Source organism: Trachypithecus francoisi, unplaced genomic scaffold, assembly GCF_009764315.1.
Source record: "Trachypithecus francoisi isolate TF-2019V2 unplaced genomic scaffold, Tfra_2.0 Lachesis_group16, whole genome shotgun sequence".
NCBI lineage: Eukaryota > Metazoa > Chordata > Mammalia > Primates > Cercopithecidae > Trachypithecus > Trachypithecus francoisi.
Genome location: NW_022681461.1, coordinates 38135294 through 38157298, shown reverse-complemented (window position 1 = coordinate 38157298; position 22005 = coordinate 38135294). Strand labels below are relative to the sequence as shown.

The window sequence follows — 22005 nt, the reverse complement described above, 5'->3', positions numbered from 1 at the left end:
TGTGGCCCAAATTCGTAGGGTAGATATGTTAGGTCTACTTATATCTGCTTTTCTGGTCTCTCTACTGACTTTTGGTATCTGCTCATGTCAGAAGGCCCGCCATTCACAGCCCTTCATAGATAATTAAATAGAAATTACAGAAGGGCTAAAGGTATAGGCACAGTACTGAATCTTAGCTCTCTAGGAAAATTACTTGACATTTATCAACCTTTTCACGCTCTTCCATTTCTCATCTACCTTGTACTGGCTAACAGACATGGCAGAATTCTGTCTCTTCTAGTACCAGTCCTGAGGGAATGAGAAGCCTATATATATACACACACATATGTAAGTATATATACATATACATACGTATATATGTGTGTATATATGTATATATGTGTGTATATACATATATGTGTGTGTATGTATGTATATATATGTGGATTTTTAAATGTAGATCTATTTTTCAAGTATGATTACATCCCATGGAACTTGCGTATCCAGTCCATGCTGCTTAAAAAAATAAAAGTAAAGAATGACCAAGTATTCAAACTTTTTTGTTGTCCCATTCATTATGAGTTGACTCTGATTAAGAGTTTCATCACTATGTGATGAAGATTTATTTGAAGAATAGCAATTTGCGTAGAGGAAACATGACACAAGAAAAAGACACCAAATCTAAGAGCTGAAAGACTTTCTTTAATTTTTTTTCTACATGTAGGATATGAAAAAAATAACAATATTACTGAGTCTTTGTTTTGTAGCCACAAAAAATGATAATGATACCATCCTTATTTACCTCAAGGAACTCTAATAGGGTTCAAATATTTGTATTTTAGAGATACTGGGCATTATAGTGCTTTGTAGTATGTAAAATTTTAAGTTTATTTAATATGATGTTCTTATTAAATTCCATTCTGTTAAAGGTGGGATTTAGTAAGAACATCACATTAGACAAATCTCCTTGAGAGAATTTCCCTCTCCAGAGCTGAAAAATGAATGGAGCTATTAGAACTAGCTTATGGAGACTTTGTACAGAGGTGTTTCTTGATTTATATAATTTTCCCCATACGGTTATTTTCTGAATGTTAAGAAACTTTTGAGATGAAAAAACAAAACTCTGACTTCTTGGCATCATCTTTTAAAAAATTATTTTCTTTAAGAAAGCCATATAGGCTTCTTAACATGACCTACTCCCCAAGATGAGGAATACTTAATTCCCCTTCCCTGAATAATTAAAAAGAAAAATGCCTGCCATGATATAGGGAAAAACAGTTGGTTCCACTGTTTTCAGTCTTTCACAACAACCTTTGACATCCCAAATATTTAGAGCTATTGTTAAAATTCATTTTTAGGAACAAATCCTCTGACAATATGAATTTTATTTGTTTGTACTGTTGATTAATCAAAGAGCCTAAAATCTTGTTCAAAGGGAAAAGAGGACATTTATTAGCTTTAAAGAGCTTACTTGGCACAAATGCTACCCTTTAAATTTAGTTGCATGTCTAGATAATCCTTGTTTTTTTTATGATTTGCATAGAATATTTTCTGATTTGCAGCTTATGCTGCACTTCTTGTTTTATCAAGCCTTAGAGTCTCATGCCTCTGATCCCTTTAGATCTATTGCTGGAGCTTGGGATAAAACAAGTACATATATGCTAGTATTTTACTAGATGCCAGACACTAGTGCCAGGCAGCGCTAGGCATATTTAATGCATTATCTAATTCAATCCTCCTGTGTATGTGCTTGGGACAATTATTACTTTCAAAGAAGCTAATTATCCTGCAGATACAATTAAATCACAACAATATAGAGATTCTCTAGATTACTTCATACCCAGTGCCTGGCCCCGTCCAGCACAAAGGAGGCCTTCGATAAATATTTGTAGAATGAATGATGCCTTCTATTGACTATCCAGTAGGTTTTTAGAACTAATAGTTCAAATTATCTTCTTGTTTCAATAATAGTGTAATGTTCATAAAATATTTTATAGTATCTTATCTACCTTATTTGACCACCTTAAGACCAATATGTATTTTAATTTTCCAAGAAAGTTTGTACTTTTTCTTAAGTGTAAAAATCCACTGACTTTCTGCTGCATAGTACAGTACTGATCCTCTGACAGGTGAAAAAGTCCGTATATATATATACACACACACACATGCCCATACGTGTTTATATATATATGTCCATACACATATATGAAGCCCATATATATATATATCTTCATGTATATATCATATATATATATCTTCATATATATCATGGATATAGGCTTCATATGTATATGTATATATATGATCGGCTAGGACTTTCATTTTAAAAATATGCTACATATTTAGTCTATCATTTTCCTTGTTTTCTTATGTTATTGAAAACTTTTTTCACTCAGTCTTTCCACCCTTCAAAGAAAAGAAATCACTCTTGTTCTGTGAGAGTATATGAATGCCTCAGACCGTAAGATACCCAGTGACTTAGAAATCTTTATTCCTGTCAGTGAAGGAAGACCCACAGTGTTTGCCTCAACAAAAAACTGAGTAGTTCACTCCTGGGCTTTTTATTTTTCAGCCATCAGTTTGAACACGAAGAATTCCACCATTATTCTATAGATAGAATAACAGTAGAATATAGATAATGTTCTATTGTGTTCTTTTCAGTTTCATTGTGTTTATACATGTGGTTTTGTCATGTCATACTTTTGACACGTAGGAACTTACAACCAATATATGAGGGAAACACTCCTGTAAAATGAAGAAAGCAAGAACTAAATTGTGTGCTTCTTACATAGCAACTGTGATAAAGTAAGGAAGGAAAGCATAAATTGCGTATTCTCAATGGGAGGAAAATCACTTGCTGACAGATAAAACTAAAGATTGTGAAAACAAAGTCACAAACAGCCATTTTTGTAAGTCTTTAAGTCTAATACTCCTTATGACACTAAAAAAAAAAAAAAAAGACTGTAAGATGGTTTTGCCTCTTAATAGACTGATACTCAAATCAAGGAGGCCAAATATGTAGTCACAAATAGTTGAAGAATGACTGTTTCAATGAATGGCATTGAGGAATGGTATTTCAATGAATGACATTCCAGGAGAATTGAGAGATGCTTCATGAGTGAGTGCTGAGAAAGTAATTGTCAAGGCATCATAAAAATGTCTAATTGTGAGTATTTGTTGAACACTGGAAAGGTTACAAAGGAAATAACAAATATTTATTTCTTATAAGCTCCACCCCCTCCTGTGAGCTTGTAAGAGTTCACACTTATATATTGACTATTATTAGTGTTTATTGATAACAGTAGTTGGGGATTTTTAAAGAGGAGCTACTCTGAACTGTTTGAAACTTGGAAAAGTAATTCCGGGGAATGAATGCTTCATGATAACAGCTGCTTGTCTCTTCATCCATATTGTGTTTTTGTTTTATTGTACTGCCATTACTGCCAAAACCTCTGTATTGTCAATGATATCTAAGTGTTCAGGTATACTTGCCAAATTTTTAAATACTGCACTTGAAGAAGCATACCATTGATGTAATTGACATGCTTTTTCTTCATAAACATATTTGTGTTAATCTTAAAAATTGAGATCTTTCCAAAGACCATGGCAAACAGTTCTTTATTGAAGACTTATTTAAATCAGTTGGGATTAGAGTCAAAGGACTAGTCTGGTTGAATTCACGCAGCAAGAGCCCTAGCAAGATTAGGCAAGAAGAGCTACTTAGGACCACCTTGGAAGGGGACTGTAGCCTTAGCAGGCAATTTAGAATTTCCTGGCTTCCTTTCAAAGAAGAGATTCAGTGTTTGTGAAAGTGGAGTGAAAGTAAGAGCATCATTAATATTGTTTATGCATGAACAATGAAAACAGTTTAACTGAGCAAATTATGCAAAACCTATTACTTGATCATTCACAGATATGTAAGGCATGACTACCTACAAAACAATGTCAGACTGTTTTCCTCATAAATTCATTCCTTTCAAGTCCTGGGTAGGTCAGGGTTGTTAACAAGTTCTACAACAATGGGAAGTTAACTCTGGAAAATGCTCACATTCATTCATTCATTTTTCTCTTTCCTTAATGGAACTGAAAGTTTCATATAAGCGTATTTCATTAAGACACCAACAGATTCAAAGAATGTGCTATATTTCCAGTTCTATTATAGCTGCCATTCCAAACAAAATATGTATGACTCTATGATTCACTAAGCACAAGTATGTAGTAATCTGCCCTTTAATGGCCTCTCAAAATGACAGACCAAATGGCTTTGTGAAGGTCAAGTCTGATTTAAATTGTTGATGAATTAGTAGCTAATTCTGCATGATTGAATATTAATATGGAACAGTGATAAGTAAGGCACTTTAAAGCTTAATGAGCACATTAATGAATAGGACAAAATGTTTTTCTTTTCACCTCATGTAAAAGTTTAAAGCTACTAGCATACTGACAATTTGTTAATTTTTGCTAGCTGCTTTTTCCTGTGAAAGTTTGTGTGGTTAAGGTATTAAGGATATTGATTTGATTCCCAAGTTTCTGGTACCACACATTTGAGGAGCTGTCAAAATTGATGTTATCAAATGGCCAAGGCAGTTTTATATAAATCACTAATAAATGTAGAGGATGAAGAAAAAAGCAATTAACATCTTCTAAACTACACCCACGGAGATAAGCATTCCAATTAGAAATTTCATTATTTCTGCAGTTTGTTTTATGTTGAATACTGAGTTTTATTGCCAAATACCTGACAGTCAAATTGGAAACAAACCACAACTGTCAACGTGTAACGATTCTGGCTATTTGAATCTGTTACATTGTGATGTTTCTCATGAAAATTTAATGAAGAAAGTGCATTCAAAGAGATTCTGTGCAAAGGGGGGATGGATAGAATTTAATTACCCTTATTAAAAATAAGAAAGGAACGCTCTTTACATTTTCTGTCCCATTAGTATGCAACAAAGATTATCTTTGTTGTGCACTCGTGTATATGAAAAAGGGGCTCTGGAGTGTTCTTTACAAGCCAGGAAGGAAAAGAAAGGTCATGAAAATGTATTAGACTGCTTTTCAGGAGGGCGTAAGTCAATTTTGTCAGCTCTCCCCAAGGTGAGGACTTTATTTCTTATAAACGGTTATTAAAAATCTAGATTTCTTTGGTAAGAGCCCATAGCATGTGGCTCGACAATTCTTAAGCCTTTGGTACTTGCCACTGATCAGCACTGAATATTGGCTCAGTTCTTCCGAGAGATGAACTTGTAGAAGAAAAGTAATAACTAGCAAAGCAATATTTATGCAGGCAAATGTAACTGGTGCTTAAACACCATGGGAGAGATACAGTGTCTTAGGACATACAGAAACCACTCAGGAATCCCATGATGATTTTTGATTAACCTAAGTTGGTTGCTTTAAAAATGGAACATAACAACAACAAAATCTAAGAGCTTTTTCAGAAACTCATTTCTATGAAGGCAATGTAGTTGGCTTTGGAGCACTTGAGGTAAATTACTTTTATCCTTTGAAGCACTTTGTGTCAATAGCTGCCAAGTGAGCTATTTAATAATATAATGTGTGTGGTGTAGCAGCTATTGATCTTTCTGCTCTTTTTTCCCCCATACAACGTCAGAACTATGTTGTTGATGTAAATATATTGGCAAAACCTTTAAAGACATAAAGAACAGCCTGATGAAATTCAAGTGGAATAGATTATTAAAACCAGCATAGCCTGATTTGCATCCCACTTTTAATTTTTAACTTTCTCTTGGAGCCTTGAAATTCAATTTTTAACTACTGTTCCTGACACTTATCTACTGTAGACCTCGGCTTGGCTGATGATGTGTAAACATTCACAAAAACAGCGTATTCCTGCTTCCACAAATGAGCCACATCTTTCAACTTAAGTGAAGTTTAGCTCACTGCAGTTAATTATTTTTATAAGTGTCTTTAGTACGCAGCCCTAACTACCTGGTCTGATAGGAAGGTATTCTGTCGTGAATCAGGTGGCAACTCAAACTTGCCTTAGCTTCTTTTGGTCTTTCACAGACTATGTTAGTAAAAATATATATACTTTCTATCCTACCCAGCAGGAGAGCCAGAGTCTACACTTTTCCTTAATAGTCCATCAATTTTATCTTACAATAACTGCACCTGTTGATCAGTGAAATTTCTCTTTCTTGGGAGCTTTAATCTTTAGTAGCATCTTACATTCTTTCACCATTTACATTCAAAATCTCTCTGTTCCTTAACTATTTATCTGATTGTCTCTCTACCAGAAGTTCTGCATAGTAGGATATATATATATTTTTAAACAGTCACTGATATATATTCATACTTAGGCTTGGGAATCACTGGAGTTTCTCTTAAAATCTGGAAACCAAGGCTAGCATGATGGCAAGGGAGTAGAATACAGATGAGACATGGAGGAACTCCTGGTGTGGAAGGATAAAATCGTGAGTTAAGAAGTGCAAGGTAGTGGATTTGAGTAGCCGCTGCTATGGTAGCTCTGAGATGGAAAGAATGAAATATGTTTGAGAGGATTTGGAAAAGATTTACAAAGAAGGTGACTTTGGCTGCATGGCTTCCTAGAGGCATAGAGTACCCAGCAGACATGATTTGTCTGGGAAGTGGTGAGAATTTCAATGTGGGCGGAAGAAAAATTTCCTATGAGAGAGGCGATCCCTAAGAGGCTGAAGAAAATGAGACCTGATTGAAAAGGACTTTGCTAGTGAGGTTTAGGAGACCGCGTTTACCCCTCGGCTCCAGAGGGAGAGAATTGGAGAACACGTGCTGTTGACTGACAACACGGTAGAGGCATCAAAATGGAGCTTCTTCATTAGAAATTGTAACATAACCTCGATAAGATTCACCATCAACTGTGGATTCAGGGATTAAACTGGAGCTTGTAGGAGGCATCCAGGGAGAAGCAATATGCCAGATCTGATGATATCTAATGTTTTCCTTGCTGCTGTATATGCTTTCCAGTCATTTTAGAATTGGTGGCTTATGAAAATTTATCAGTAGCTGTGAAGGGGTATTGATTAAATCAATGCCAGACTCAATTGGAAGTAAAAATATGTCATCATCACGAGTTAATGGGTGCAGCACACCAACATGGCACATGTGTAAATGTGTAACAAACCTGCACATTGTGCACATGTACCCTAGAGCTTAAAGTATAATTTAAAACATTCATGATCTTCAAACAAATGGCCATGTTTTAATTTGGATAATTGCCACCCATCTAAGTAAAATTCCTTCAGTGCTTAGATAGAACACACCTTTCTAATCTTGGCTAGAAAAGCCGGCAATGTCAGTTATCAGTGCGGAGCATGATTGTGGGATTTAAGCGACTTTAATTTCTCAAGAGTTAGGATCTGGAACAGTTCCGATGTGGGTAGCAAGAAGTGAATTTTGCATGAGTTGGAGATTCAAAATTTAGGAATTTCAACTTTTTAATTACTGAAAATGGTGCAGGTCTTTGGGATGGAAGAAAGCATTCTCTTATCCCTGTAAGGAACATGTGCTTTTGTGCCATTAATAAGGAGTTGCTTTTGCTCTTCCTTTGTAAACCAACCTCAGACAATTTTCCGGTTAATTGAAACTCTTACAAAGTAATCAGTTTGGGTTGAACCTTATGCTTGTGTGGGAAAACATAGAGTTACAAGAAAAACATACCAGCTTTGAAAGAGATAGCATGATCCAGCTTCCGCTTGTTCCCCATGCACTCTCCCGGCTGGCACTGCTGGCTTCCATGCTTCTCTCGGCAAAACCTTTTCTACCTCAATGCTTACACTTGTGACATTCCCGGATCTTTCTAAAATCTCCTTCTCCCCTTTTTGTGACTTGGCCGATGGTGCTCTTTCCTAAATGCCAACTTTAAATCAAAGCTTCCTCTACTCACTGATCTCAAGCACAAATGTTATAACTATTTCTCCCTCTTTGCTCTCACTGCATCCCCTCATCGTAGTCAGCCCCGTCTGAGTTCTGTGTTAGTCTGTTCATCTCTTACATAGACTGTTTACTCTTCCGATCAGTAACAGCACTGTGACTGTGTTCTAATTTATTAGTGCCTGGTTTGTGTTAGGTTCTCAACAAGCACTGAATAAGGTAAAGAGAGATTTCTGGGGAATCTCTTGAATTTGGAGCTTCTGACTTGCTAACTGAATGTTTCTATCACCTTTTGTCTTGCAGAAGATCAAATTCCCAGGGGCTTCCCTACCATTGACATGGGCCCACAGTTGAAGGTGGTTGAGCGTACTCGCACGGCCACCATGCTTTGTGCAGCCAGTGGTAATCCGGATCCAGAAATCACTTGGTTTAAAGATTTCTTACCCGTGGACACAAGCAACAACAATGGTCGTATTAAGCAGTTACGATCAGGTAGGGTCTTGTTACTGTTTCTACTAACTCCTAGAGAATTTTTTTTTAAGTTTTTCTCTCTCTTTATTTTTAATTTTAATTTTATTTATTTTTTATTTCTAGGTACTGATTTTTCTCCCTCTTCTCTTTCTCTGTTACTTAATGGGTGGTCCATGTTTGTGATGTCATAGCCTGTTTCAGAGTCTGTCTTTCTCCTTTTCTCTGTGTGTTTTGCAGCTTCTGTTTAATCCACATTGCTCACTGCTGTGACTGTATTTTTGATAATTTTTTAATTTACTGCTTTTTCGCAGTATTTGATGGATCCATTTTCTCCTCTTTCTTTCTTCTTTCTCTGTTTTCTTTTGAAACAAATTTATTTCAACATTGGACTTCATTCAGAACTTGCAAGGAGTTCCAATGGTTGTATCCATTAAAAAACAAAATGTTCATGTTAAACCCTAAAATGATTCAATTTTATTAAAGTATGTTTTCTGCTGTCTTTTCTACATTTGAACTCATCAAAGTACCAAAGTTTAGTAAGTCTGGGCACATCTGCTTTCTTTTCACGAATACATCAAACACAGAAACGTTATCTCATGAGTAACCAGATATATTTTTTTGAAAGTCTTTACCAGTAAAAGGAGGGGATTTTTATTAATACTATGATAATATCATTGTGAGTGAACATTTTCTACACATTAGCCACAGTAGTGTGCGCCCATCAAGGTTTTTGAACCCTCCAGTGACTGGATCTACAGAAGTCTGCTTTTGGTGTAGACTCCAGCTTTTGCTGTTTTCTCTTTCTCTTTACCCTTTTCTCCTTTTCCCATTCCCATCCCAAGTTAATGCCTTTGCTCTCTTAGATTAAAAGTAGAGATAATTCTAAATTTCTTAAATGTTAGAGCCTGTCCCTAGGTAATTTCACAGGGACATATAATAATAATCTGTTTACTTTGACATTGGTAGTAATATTGGTATAGAATTCTAAGTTGTTTAACTGCCTGTCTTCCCAGAATTCTCAGCTTTTGACCTGTCCTGTGATGTTAAAGCGTCTTGTTAACTGCCTCTTTTGCTTGTTGTCAGCAGAATTGTGTAGATTAGCATTCTGTTATTGTAAATAAAGAATTAATTATTCACATGTAACATAGATGATTTAGTATATAAAGCTTTAACTCTGAAAAATTTGTACCAAATTATAAGGAATATAATAATATTTTTATGCTGTCTTTCTTCTCTCCGTATTTAAATCTCCAGAATCTATTGGTAAGTGCTTAGTTCTGAAGCGCACTTCAACCCCACTAATTTCCATATCCAGAATATTATTATTATTATTAATAAAATGCATGGCATGCATTTTACTAACTATCAGTGTAGACACCAGATCTCTGTAGTGGCGCCCACACACACCTCCACAGAACTGTTATCGTAAGAACACTGTGTAGAAAAATTAAATAGTACACAAGTTATGGCACACCAATGTAGCATAGCAAGTAGTATAAGATATCCAATCAACAGTGTTTGTTTCCAGTTAGTCTTTAGCGTTTCCTATCACAGTATATATATATATATGCATATCTATATATATACTTAAATAGATTAGCCAGTGTTTTCCTAAACTATGTCTTTAAAAATATTGTCTAGTGTTTTTTTAAGAGATATGAGGCATATAAGATACAATTCTAACCCTATATGACCCCAGACCTGAGAACTCAGTTGCTTCTCTGAGAAAGGCAATGCTGCCTATTGCAGTCTTTACCCTCTGTGGTATAATGCAACTTGTTTTTTATGATCTAATAATACTATCTAATATATTCCTGTTTTACCAGTATAGTAATTCAAGTTTCTTTTAAGACCTTATTTAATTCTGTAAATCTAATTTAATTCTTCTCCCCAGCCCTAGCCTCCTTCTTCTCGTACTAATGCTTCTTCTTTCTAATCTTATTTGCATTCATATTATCCACCCAGGTGGTACACCAATAAGAGGTAAGAGTGCTGAACTAACGTTCACAGAATGATCTTACTCATTCTTTCTGTCCTTTCATCCCTCTCATCTTTGTCCTGTTTTCAGTATCATTCCGATAATGTCCATCAACTTTTTTTTTTTTTTTTCCTTTGTACTGTTTGGTTATGATCAGTGACTCTCATATTGTGAACTTTCCTTTCCTTTTTCTTTCTCTCTTTGTTTTGTTCATTTCTTTCTTTATGAAAATGATTATTTAAGTTGTGATATGCTTCAAAGAAAGCATATCCAGGTCTTTAGACCACAGACCAGTCACAGCGTACCATCTGTCCCTCTTTTTTTCCTTTTCTTCTTCTTCCTTTTTCCTTTTTCTTTTTTTTTCTTCTTTTTCCTTTTTTTTTGTCCAACCGGAGAAAAAAAAAGATCATTTTTTTTCTTCCTTAGCTGTTCTTGTTCTGGACCAAAGCCAAGGTGGTCTGGAGAACAGTGGCAGACATGCAGAAGACACCCTGGAGCATCTGCTTTTTGTCTTTATCTTTCAAAAGGTTTTTGCTTTTGTTCTTCAATTCTTTTTTCTCTTAATGTCTTAAAAGTCAAAGAATGACTCCCCTTTCCACCTGATCCCACTCGTCTACAATCTGACAGCAATGCTTTTTTCCCCACTTCTTTTTTTCTTGGATTACTCGTCTCCGGATTTTTGGATCTTCCGTCCTTCAGGCTATGGAAACAAAAGGTGCTCAGTATTCTTGGTGGTATGTGGTATTGCTGGTTTTTCATACTTTGACTCAGTGTGCATTTCTTTTGTAATTCTTGTTTTGTATTTTTCTCGGGGTTTTGTGACACCACACTGCTAATCCCACTGGTGGATTTTGATGGGTGTCTTAGGGGATCCATCTCAGGGTCCTCAAGCAGTGGTTGGTTGGCTCTTCCTTGTGGCACAGGCCATGCCTTTTAACTTTTTAAAAATCTTCTAATTCAACTGCTCTTTGTTTTTCAGCAAACGTAATAAATGATTGTAAGTCGTGGAAAACTGTCTTTCTTTTCTTAAAAATCTGCATGTCTTAAGGGAGTTTTGTTTCTTTAAGTGATATTTTGATAATTTATAATGACTAATTTTAATTTTTTGCTTTGTGCAGCCTTTTTGTGCTTGCTGCGTATTTTTGGCTTTCTTCAGCAGAAGACTTTCTTGAAAACCCAGCCTGGTTTTTTTTGTGCATACTTATCTTTTGCGCCACTTTTGGTACCAAAATGAAACAAAACAAAACCAAAAATTAATCTTTTGTTTTATTTAAAAGCCATACTTCCTTGAAGCAGTCTCACCCATCTTCATTTGATTAGTCTAGGAAATAAGAGTGTTAATTATGACTAGAAGTCTTGCTTGGGAAAAGAGATACTGTTTTCTAATGCTAGCATTGATGATGTAAAAAAAAATAATCTCTATATGTTTTTCTCATCGCATCATTTTCTGTCTGTGCAACTTAGCAAGAGATTGAATCGACGTTGAGTGGACCTTCGCTTTGCAGGGCTTTTCATATTGTTAAGAGGTTTAGCTTTCTGAACTGAGAAAGCCTTCCCTGATCATCTCTTTGGCAATATATTTTATATCCATACAGGAGCTCTTCAGATTGAGCAGAGTGAAGAGTCTGACCAAGGAAAATATGAGTGTGTTGCCACCAACAGCGCGGGCACTCGCTATTCCGCTCCTGCCAATTTATATGTCAGAGGTAGGAATGACATAACCCTGGCATCGCTTTTTCATTCAGGCTCAGGGGGAGTTGAGACGCTGCAGGGTCCGTGTCGTTATATTAGTCGTTAACAAGCTGATTTGGTAATAGTGACAGTAGCGGAAACAAGTTAGTAAATAGAAAAGTTAAAAATTTAAAATATGTTGTTTAACTCCAAAAGACAACTCTTGAGTATAACCTATCCTGAGGCTTGAAATTTGTAAGTATATTTGCATTTTTACATCTTGGTTTCTATTTTTACTGCATTGATTGAACTGTGCTTTTCGTTTGTTTGAGGTTTTCTTCTTTTTCTTTCTCTTTTTTTTTTTTTCTGTTGTTTCTCTTCTGTTTCCTTATTAAACCCCTGAAATAATTGCTTGGTGTGCTACTAATCAGTTCTCTGTGCAATTCCAAGCATAAAGGTGTTTATGTCTTCATGACCCCTGCTGCTGAAACTGTAAGGATAAAGCTGCTAACTCTATAAATGCTACATGCAAATAGCACAGTTTTATTTCTTTCTTTGTATACTTTCTTAATTATAAACACGTAGTATTATATATATATACATGTGTATTCATATATGTGCACATACGTACACCTTTTTTGAATTATTAAGACTTACCGAAATGTTTAGTGTTTTGATTGCCATGGAAAACTGTATTTTAAATAGCAATGTGAGTTGTCCTTGAGACAAGAATGAATTATAAGGATACATTCATATGTTCTCATGAAGTAATAGAAGTGATTATATTTTGAGCTTATGAATGGCTATACCTTTCCACTCAACTAGAATGAAGTACTTCCGCTTCCCGAGAGTTCTCAAAGCTAGTTCCTGTAGTTTTTTTTGTCTAGTGGAAGTGTTCTTATTCTTGTTCTACATATCTGTGAATAACCACGAAGGCATGGGTGGGGGTGGGATTAAATTAAAGACTAAGAGGGCTTTAAGTTACAATAGGATGTGTTCCCTTAAGAAAATACCTAGCTTGATTTTGAAATTTTTGTTAGAGGTAATTTTGTTTCCCTGGGGATGTTTTTCTCTCCTTTCTTTTTATGGAGTCTCGGGTGGGGAAATACGAAGAAAGCCGTTTCTTCTCCAAATTCTTTGAAAGTCCCTTGATCCTTTTTCCACAATAGTGACCTCCCTTGCTGCATGAGGCATGTGTACCTTCTTCCATGGAAAATTTCAAAATGATGCTAGCTATTGTTTCTAATAGCGTGGTAGTCTGTGAGATATTGCTAACTTTTCCAGCTGAGGTAGAAAGGATGAACTAGAGCGAATAAAGATGTTCAAGTAGCAGTTGAAAGCCTTGATATGGCCTTTTTACTCTCTCTGTGTTTCCCTTGTTTTTCTCCTTTCCTCATTTCATTGTGTTCTGCATCAAACCCCCTACATCCCTCAGAGCTGCGAGAAGGTTGGTGTGTTTTTTACTTTTTACCCACCTTACAAAACTATTAATTAAACCAATAACAAAGAATACAAATGAAATGAATGTAGCTGCATTGTGTTCTTCTTTTGGTTAATGGTATGTTTTAGCAGAGAATGCCCTGGCCATGGCTTCTGGTGCTTGCTGGTGGTATCTAACTGTGGTGCATGATGGGAGAGAATGTACCTGGGTGCATGGTAACTGGTAACACTTAACTCTCTAAGGTCCAGTTAACTTGGTCAGTGTTCCTGCTTTCCTTCCTGCTCCACTCTCCCCGTCTCCCATCCCGCCTTTAATTTCTGTCTTATAAGGATGCCTGCTGTCCATAGAATGACTTTTTCTAGTTTCTCCCCTAATCTCAAGCATGAAGACTAAACTCTCCTCCGTTTTTCTTGATATGTTCTTTGATACCTCAGAGTCTACACTGGCTCCTGCTTGCTTTGTGTAACTTCTGTGAATTGGCTGCAGGAGGCATGCTTAGCTTTCTCTTCTTCTCCCATGACTGTCATTCACCCATGAGGCCATTGCAGTGAGCCATCTCAAATCAGCGGAGGTTTATCTCAACCTTAAGTGCAGCCAAAAAGTTTTCAGACAGAATTACTTATCTTCTTCTTGGGGTTATGAGGTTATTTATCAGTTTATTTATAATTTTTAAAATCACTTTATTAAATGTATTTAAGGTATGCTCCTAAAGATTACCCTCTAGAGCTCAAATTCTTACGGTATGACATTTTGCCAGTAAAAGCCCTAGATGAAACCAATTTCTCTCTCACCTTCTCCTTGTATCACATCCAAAACACATTTACTTAAACACACATAAACCTGCAGATTATCTGAAGCAGGAACACTGAACTGTAATTGCTTGGTAATTTTTCTGTGTTATGTTGCTTTAATATGATCTCTTCTCTTAATGTCATGTCCCGCTGTATGTTTTCCCAACGTCTCTCAATTTGAATGTGGGCATAAAAAGCCTTTTAAAATATTTTGTTGTCATTTATGTTGTTTTACCTTAGATATGAATTGAATGGAATCCTGTACGTGAAACAGCCATCTCTTTTTCTGAATTTGAAATCTTTACCTTTAACAACTTGAGCCTAATCTACCAACTTTCAACCCTATCATCCCCTACATCTCTGTATTTCAATCATTATACTTTACCTCCCCCTTTCGTGTTTATTTCTATTGCCCCATTACTACTTCTGCTGTCATTGCTGTCTTGGATTCCAGCCATTCTTTCAATATCCTTAGCACGGGCCTTGAGATTCCATCTTGTGCATGCCTTGCATGACCCAATCCAGTATCTCTACTGGTGTTAGCCTGTTTCTTCTTCTGTGACTGTAAATCAATATGTATATACATTTCTGTGTTTGTTCCAGTGTTAGTGTGAGGTCTTGAGGCTGCAGCCACCAGAATCTGAAAACATAAAGTGCACTTTCAGTGTACTCTAGGTGATGTTTTCCAGGGCTGGGATGTGACAGAGTGGTCCCACACCTACATTCACATCAACTGGAAGTGCACAGCACTGAAGTTGGTTTTGATACTCAACTTAAAACATGCTGGTGACCTTCCAGCCCCCTTTTCTGCATATACATGCCTGCATAGAATCATTGTTATATGCCTGCATGTATATGTTTTTGTGTTTATCTTATGCATGATGTTTGTGTATTGTTAGTTTGTAGATAGTTTTTGTGGGGCCCTTGTAGGTCTGAATCAACTTCTGTATGAGTGTGTCTAAGATATCAATGACTAAACTAAAGAATTCTGTGTATACACACACCATACTTGTATGGTCTGTATTATCCACAGTTTATGTTTTGTTTTTGGACAATCCACAATATGTTTCAATTGTTGAATCGTGTCTGTACAGTGCATGTCATGTGTTTAATAATCCACTTTTTCTTGCCTTGTATATGTTATCATTTCCCTTGTGTTTTGTTCCAGTTCGCCGTGTCCCACCAAGATTCTCTATCCCACCCACTAATCATGAAATCATGCCAGGTGGAAGCGTTAATATCACCTGTGTGGCCGTGGGGTCACCAATGCCTTATGTAAAGTGGATGTTGGGGGCAGAAGATCTGACACCTGAAGATGATATGCCAATAGGAAGAAATGTGCTAGAACTGAATGATGTAAGACAGTCAGCAAATTACACCTGTGTTGCTATGTCGACACTGGGTGTCATTGAAGCAATAGCACAGATCACTGTCAAAGGTATGCTCGATGGATCATGCTTTGAGGATCTGGGTACAGTTAAGCCAAGTGATTAATGCCTCTAGGAAGCCCATCCTTGAAAATCTAAAATAATTCATTACTCGGAGTTTTAAATCTGTGTATAACCTCATCATATCTGTGGTATTATATAAGATGCATAAGCTTAGATAGGTGAATTTTTTCTTGGAAGTATTTGGCAGCCTATGGAGAGATAATCATCAAAATATTAAAAGACAGTTCATGGAGGCCCAGGCACTAATCAGACAGAACTAGGAATTTTAGACATGGTCAACCATTATGGCGGGCCCGATGTGTACAGTCTACATACTAGACCAAAACCTTGATAAGAACCCCAAGAAAAGTCAATATGAGCATTAATAAATGCTTAAAATTTCTAAATACAAAGGAAAAAGAAAAAGAAAGTTGAAATCAACATAGTCTATTAATAGATGATTTAACTGTTTGGCAGGCCCTACTGTTAAAAATCAAAAGGCAAGTAGCAGTATATTCTGTTTTAGTTTTATCTTTCACCTTGCATAGATGAGTGCTCAAGAAATATTCTTTCCTTTAGAAAACAGACTATCACCCAAGTACTGTATTACATGAATATTTTTGAAGCAAAGAGAAAAAGAGTACAAGCATGTGAGGATACCAGTTTGTTTGTTTTTTCCCAGTATTTATAGAATTTGAGAAAGTGTTTGCAAATTGAATCAGACATAGGGCAACTTAAGTTTTCTGCAAATGGCTAGAACTATTGCAAAATGAACACAAATTATCTTCCTTTCCTAGGCAACGTTGTAGGCATTCGGAATTCAGCAGCAAGTCAGAGAAGTACGAGTTTGCTACTCTTAAAAAGCTGCCATTCTTAGATGTGATCTTAGAAAATGCAATACACATGTTATAACTGGTGTCGTATCTCTAACCAAGCATATATATCAAATATGTGCTATATAAAACTAATGACGTGAGAACAAAGGTACACATTGTCAACATTTATAATCATGTGAAATAATGTTGTGTTGTGTAACCTTAACATAATAAGCACACATGTATTTATCTGTACATTACAGATATAAAACCTGTACTGTACAATAAATGTGACTTAGTGAAACTGATAATGTCAGCTAAATATCAGTGAGCACAACTTTAATTAGCAATATTTGTATTTGCTCTGAAAGTTCAGAAAGACATGTAGGGGAAATCTGGATCACATAGAGCCTTGAAAAATGCCAGGCCAGAATATTTAAACAAATTTCATTTTATTATTATTTTCAGTAAATTCCCTTGGCAAAATATTATCATTCTGTGGTTCTTTGAGTAGTGTGTAAATATTGAATCACCTTTTTTATAATTACCATTTCAGCTTTAAATATTTGAAGGTTTGCTGAAGACCTTTAAGAATTCAAAAGCGGGGGCCACTTTCAACTAATATTTTGTTCACCTTCTCGTCTTTGTTTTCCTGACTCATGCCACTTCCCTGTGATTTCTACCTCAAAAATAAACAAATAAAACATAAGGGTGAATCTTAATGGCAAATTAAAATAAATCAAGACAGAAGAACAGGTTGAAGAGAATGAGAAGAATAGGTGCCGACTCATTTATTCAGTTAACTGTTTAACAATTCTCATTCAAATCCTACCAAGTGCCAGGCAGCATTCTAGGCATTCACAATTTTACAGCAAGTCAGAAGTACAAGTTTGCTGCTCTTGAACAGCTGCCATTCTAGGGGCTGTTATACTTTTTGCCTTTATGTTAACAAGGAAACAGGGACACTAATGGGATGATTATATGAATGTTACCCTTTGGGATTTCTCTAAAGAGTCAACTATTAGAATGCCCCTTCCTACCCTAATATCACTGCCTTTCAGAATCATTGTTTAGAATAAGGCACTTGAATATGAGGTCAGCAAGGCAGACAGTTTATATTTTTAATTAGCGGTATTTTGATTTGTATTCTTCTGCCAAAAAGAAACAATTAGACCACTAAAAAAATGGATTTTATTGCAAATATTTTTTACGTAGCTACATCAGATATTTCTGATGTGGAATATAGAATGCATATTAATATGACAATAAAATACCTTAAAAAGTGGTTCATGAATGTGCCTTAATTTCTCGTTCCTTCAGCAATTTTAAGTATTAAGAATAAAACATTGATTTGAAATTTCTATTCTTTTGCACCTTATAATTTTTGGTTAGTTTTTTTACAAGAAAATTTTTAGTAATGGTACTATGTCTTACAACAATATAGATGCTATTCTTTCATAGCAATTTAATTTCCTTTTAGTGTATTCCACATTTCGTTCTTTTCAATGTTTACTGGTATTTCAATGTTACCGTTTATTTACTGGGGCAAGGGGCTAATTGGCCAAGCTTTTGGTGTAATAATAGTAATAACTGCAGCTAATACTAAGGTTTTTTGTGAGTTCCAGATACATTCTAAGAATCTTAGTGGATTGGCTCATTAATCTTCACAGCAAACCCATGAAATACAGTTACATACAGCTGTAGAATATAGCTTAAATAATAATGTTTTTCCCATTTTCACATGCGAAAACTAAAGCAAAGAGAGATTAAGGAATGCATGCAGGATCACTTAGCTAATAAGTAGAGGATTTGGATACAAGCCTAAAAATATGCTATCAAGCCCTTCTAGTGAAGCAGTATTTGTGTCACCTGTGTATGTTTTACTGTACTTCCTGGCCACTCAGAAAACTACTCTTAGCTGTAGTTTCATTTAATTCAATCTTCAGTAGACACATAATCCTGTCATTTTTATAGTAGAGTTTATAAATTCTTGAAACATTATAGGGGTGATGGGTAGTCATTGTCTTTTATCTTCCCCCATCCAAGCCTTACCCAAACCTCCAGGAACTCCTGTAGTGACCGAGAGCACAGCTACAAGCATCACACTGACGTGGGACTCTGGGAACCCTGAGCCTGTTTCTTATTACATAATTCAGCATAAACCTAAAAACTCTGAGGAACCTTACAAAGAAATTGATGGGGTGGCGACCACACGCTACAGTGTCGCTGGACTAAGTCCCTACTCGGATTATGAATTCAGGGTTGTTGCTGTCAATAACATTGGGCGGGGGCCTCCCAGTGAACCTGTGCTGACACAGACTTCAGAGCAAGCACCATCCAGTGCCCCAAGGGATGTCCAGGCACGAATGTTGAGTTCTACCACCATTTTGGTACAGTGGAAGGAACCTGAAGAGCCGAATGGACAGATCCAAGGATATAGAGTTTATTATACAATGGATCCCACTCAACATGTCAACAACTGGATGAAACACAATGTAGCTGACAGCCAAATCACTACTATTGGCAACTTAGTGCCCCAGAAAACATATTCTGTCAAAGTCCTGGCTTTTACCTCAATTGGAGATGGTCCACTTTCAGGTGACATACAAGTCATCACTCAGACAGGAGGTAAGTTTGGTTCAGGATGGGAAGTAGGGCAGGAGGGAAGGGCTGGTGCAGAGAGGGGAGAAGGACCAAAACAAAGAAAGTACAAAGATGGTATAAATTTTGATGTTTGAGATTTAGGGCTTCAAAGCAGGTGATGATAGATATCTGAAAAGGAACAAGCATGGACATCTGAAAAAGTAATCATTTTGAGCAGAACAATGCATTTAGCACCCCTTCTTTTTAATTTGTGTGGGAATGACTTGAAGACTTCTCTGCATGAGACAGAAAAATGTCTCCCCCATGCCCAGTTTTGAGAATAGAAAACTACACTTCTTTGTAATAGCTAGTATGGTAGAGTGGTCTCAAAAGAGTATTTAATTTGTGTAAGATTGGATGGTTCAAAACAAAGCTAAAAAATAAAACTGTTCCAGGGCCTTGGGTATTTGAATGGCTTATATTTGCCAGAAGCTACTGGCTTAAAAATAAATATTCTCTGAGTGACTTTAATTTCTGTATTGCTTTGTATGGCCTCAGTGGACAAAGAAAGACAGTTACCGAGGTCTCAGATAGAACTTTGGGGCCTGATTCATTAACTTTGCCAAGAGCTACAGCAGACATTAAACTATTTTATGAAGGAATACTTGGTCCTCCCAGTGGTTTTATTTTCCTAAGAGGATATCAAACCTCTTTGGTCTTTAATTCAATGTCATCAGTTTTACTTTGGGCTAACACAAAATAAGAGACGTCTTGTAAGGTTTATTCTTGAGCCAGGCGCAGTGGCTCACGCCTGTAATCCGAATACTTTTGGGAGGCCGAAGTGGGTGGATCACTTGAGGTCAGGACTTCGAGACCAGCCTGGCCAACATGGCAAAACCTCATCTCTATTAAAAATACAAAAGTTAGCTGGGCATGGTAGCAGGCTCCCGTAATTCCTGCTACTCGGGAGGCTGAGGCAGGAGAATCACTTGAACCTGGGAGGTGGAGTTTGCAAGTTCGCAAGGAGCTAAAATTGTACCACTATGCTCTAGCCTGGGTGACAGAGCAAGACTCCATCTCAAAACAAACAAACAAACAAATGTTTGTTCTTGAGCATCTGAGAGCTACTTCTTTGACTCCTTATTGAGTTGACATCTTTTAAACCTGGATTAATCAATGAATGTTTTGGCAGCATGCTGTTGTCTTGTTCTGAAATTGACATAATTATATTATTGGAGACAGTATAATCTGTAGATGTGACTCACTGCTAATTCTGGTAATTAATAAATTTTCTCAGATGCTGTACTAGATAATGTATCTATCATCTATTTCACTGATACCTGTGAATCACTGACTTGTTTTCATGTCATGGTCTTTATATGAAGTATGCTTAACTATTTGTCCTTGCTTCTAGGAATCTCAGAGCACATTTATATTAATAGTTTGTCTGGCTTTATTTTCATACCATTATTTGGTTCTCATTGGCTTGTTCATGGATTTACTCTTTACGACATTGTAGGAAAGCCAGCTATAAAAATATGTTTCACCACAGTTGTATTAAAAACTATCCATATATCTTCTCTATGTGCCATTTGCAGTACTTCTGTATTTATTTGCTGTAGTAATATGCAGAAAAAAATACTGTAGGCTGTTCTTATCAAAAAAACTTCTCATTGGAAAATGTAGACATCTGTAAATCTTGTTCTGCTTTTTCTTGACTAAAAGTGGTCAACTATTATGAGATTGCTTTTTGTTACACTGTTTTAGCAGCTACATAACTATTAAAAAATTATAAGAAATTATATGGGGACTTACATTCCACCTTCAGCTTTTTAAATTTCTCAGCGGTGATATTTTTTCAATCCTTGGTCTTGGAGTAACATAACCAGGGTTTGAATCCCAAGCTTTCATTTATTAGCTGTCACCTTAAGTGATTTATTTCATCTCTTTCTGAACTTCAGTTTTCTAGTCTATAATAATAACCACCTTATAGAGTGTAGCGGTTCTATTTGTTTTCTAGTGCTCCTGTGAAAAAGAACCACATACTTGGTGGTTTAAACAACGGGAATCTATTGTCTCACAGTTCTGGGGCCTAGGAGTCTGAGATCAAGGTGTTGGCAGGATTGGTTCCTTGTGAAGGCTGTGAGGGAAAATATACTTCATGCTGCTGCCCTAACTTCTGTTGGTTGGTTTGCTGGCAATCTTTGCTGTACCGTGGCATGTAGAAGCATCATCTGGTCACTACCTTCATCTTTACATTATGTTCTTTCCATAAGCATTCCTGTGCCCAAATTTCCCTTTTTACTAGTACACCAGTCATAACGGACTTGGGGCGACTCTTATGGCCTCGTCTTAACTGATTCCATGGGTAAGATCCTATATTGAAGTAAGGTTATTCTCTGAGGTACTATGGATGAGGATGTCACTATATGGATTTTTGTGGGATGCAATAAAATTCATAATAGGATATAGATTAGATAATGGAGAGAAACATTCTGTAACTTAATATGTAAAGCATTAAATTATTAATATGTAATCATCATAATAGTAGCTAACATATGCAGGACACTATACTATGAACTTTGCATGTGTTTATTCTCACAAACCAATTAGGCAGATGTGGAATTATTCCATTTGCCAATGAGTAAATTGAAGATCAAAGAGGTTAAAAAGTGATTCAGAAACTTGCCTTAGGTCATAAGGTTACTAAGTGGAAAAGCAGAATTTAAATCCAGGGATTCTGGATACTTTTAACTGCTGTGCTAGTTACTGCTATAAAGAAATACCCAAGACTGAGTACAAAGGCAAGAGGTTTAATTGACTCACAATTTCACATGGCTGGGGAGAGCTCAGGAAACTTAGAGTCATGGCAGAAGATGAAGGGGAAGCAAGGACCTTCTTCACATGGTGGCAGGAGGGACAAGAGCAAAGCGGGAAGAGCCCCTTGTAAAACCATTAGATCTCGTGAGAA

General features: G+C 36.3%; 1 protein-coding gene across 36 annotated transcripts in view; it reads left to right on the top strand.

Annotated features, from left to right (window-relative positions):
* Positions 1 to 22005, top strand: part of PTPRD (protein tyrosine phosphatase receptor type D) — a 550040-nt gene that overhangs the window by 323670 nt on the left and 204365 nt on the right. For 22 of the 36 annotated variants that reach the window (XM_033237348.1, XM_033237343.1, XM_033237347.1 and 19 more), the window contains exons 5-10: positions 8158 to 8346; positions 10291 to 10308; positions 11899 to 12009; positions 13410 to 13421; positions 15375 to 15644; positions 18498 to 19079. In XM_033237348.1, the coding sequence (XP_033093239.1) occupies positions 8158 to 8346; positions 10291 to 10308; positions 11899 to 12009; positions 13410 to 13421; positions 15375 to 15644; positions 18498 to 19079 (1182 nt within the window). The remainder of the gene's footprint in view (positions 1 to 8157; positions 8347 to 10290; positions 10309 to 11898; positions 12010 to 13409; positions 13422 to 15374; positions 15645 to 18497; positions 19080 to 22005) is intronic. The other 14 variants (XM_033237354.1, XM_033237352.1, XM_033237341.1 and 11 more) reach the window with 3 other exon arrangements.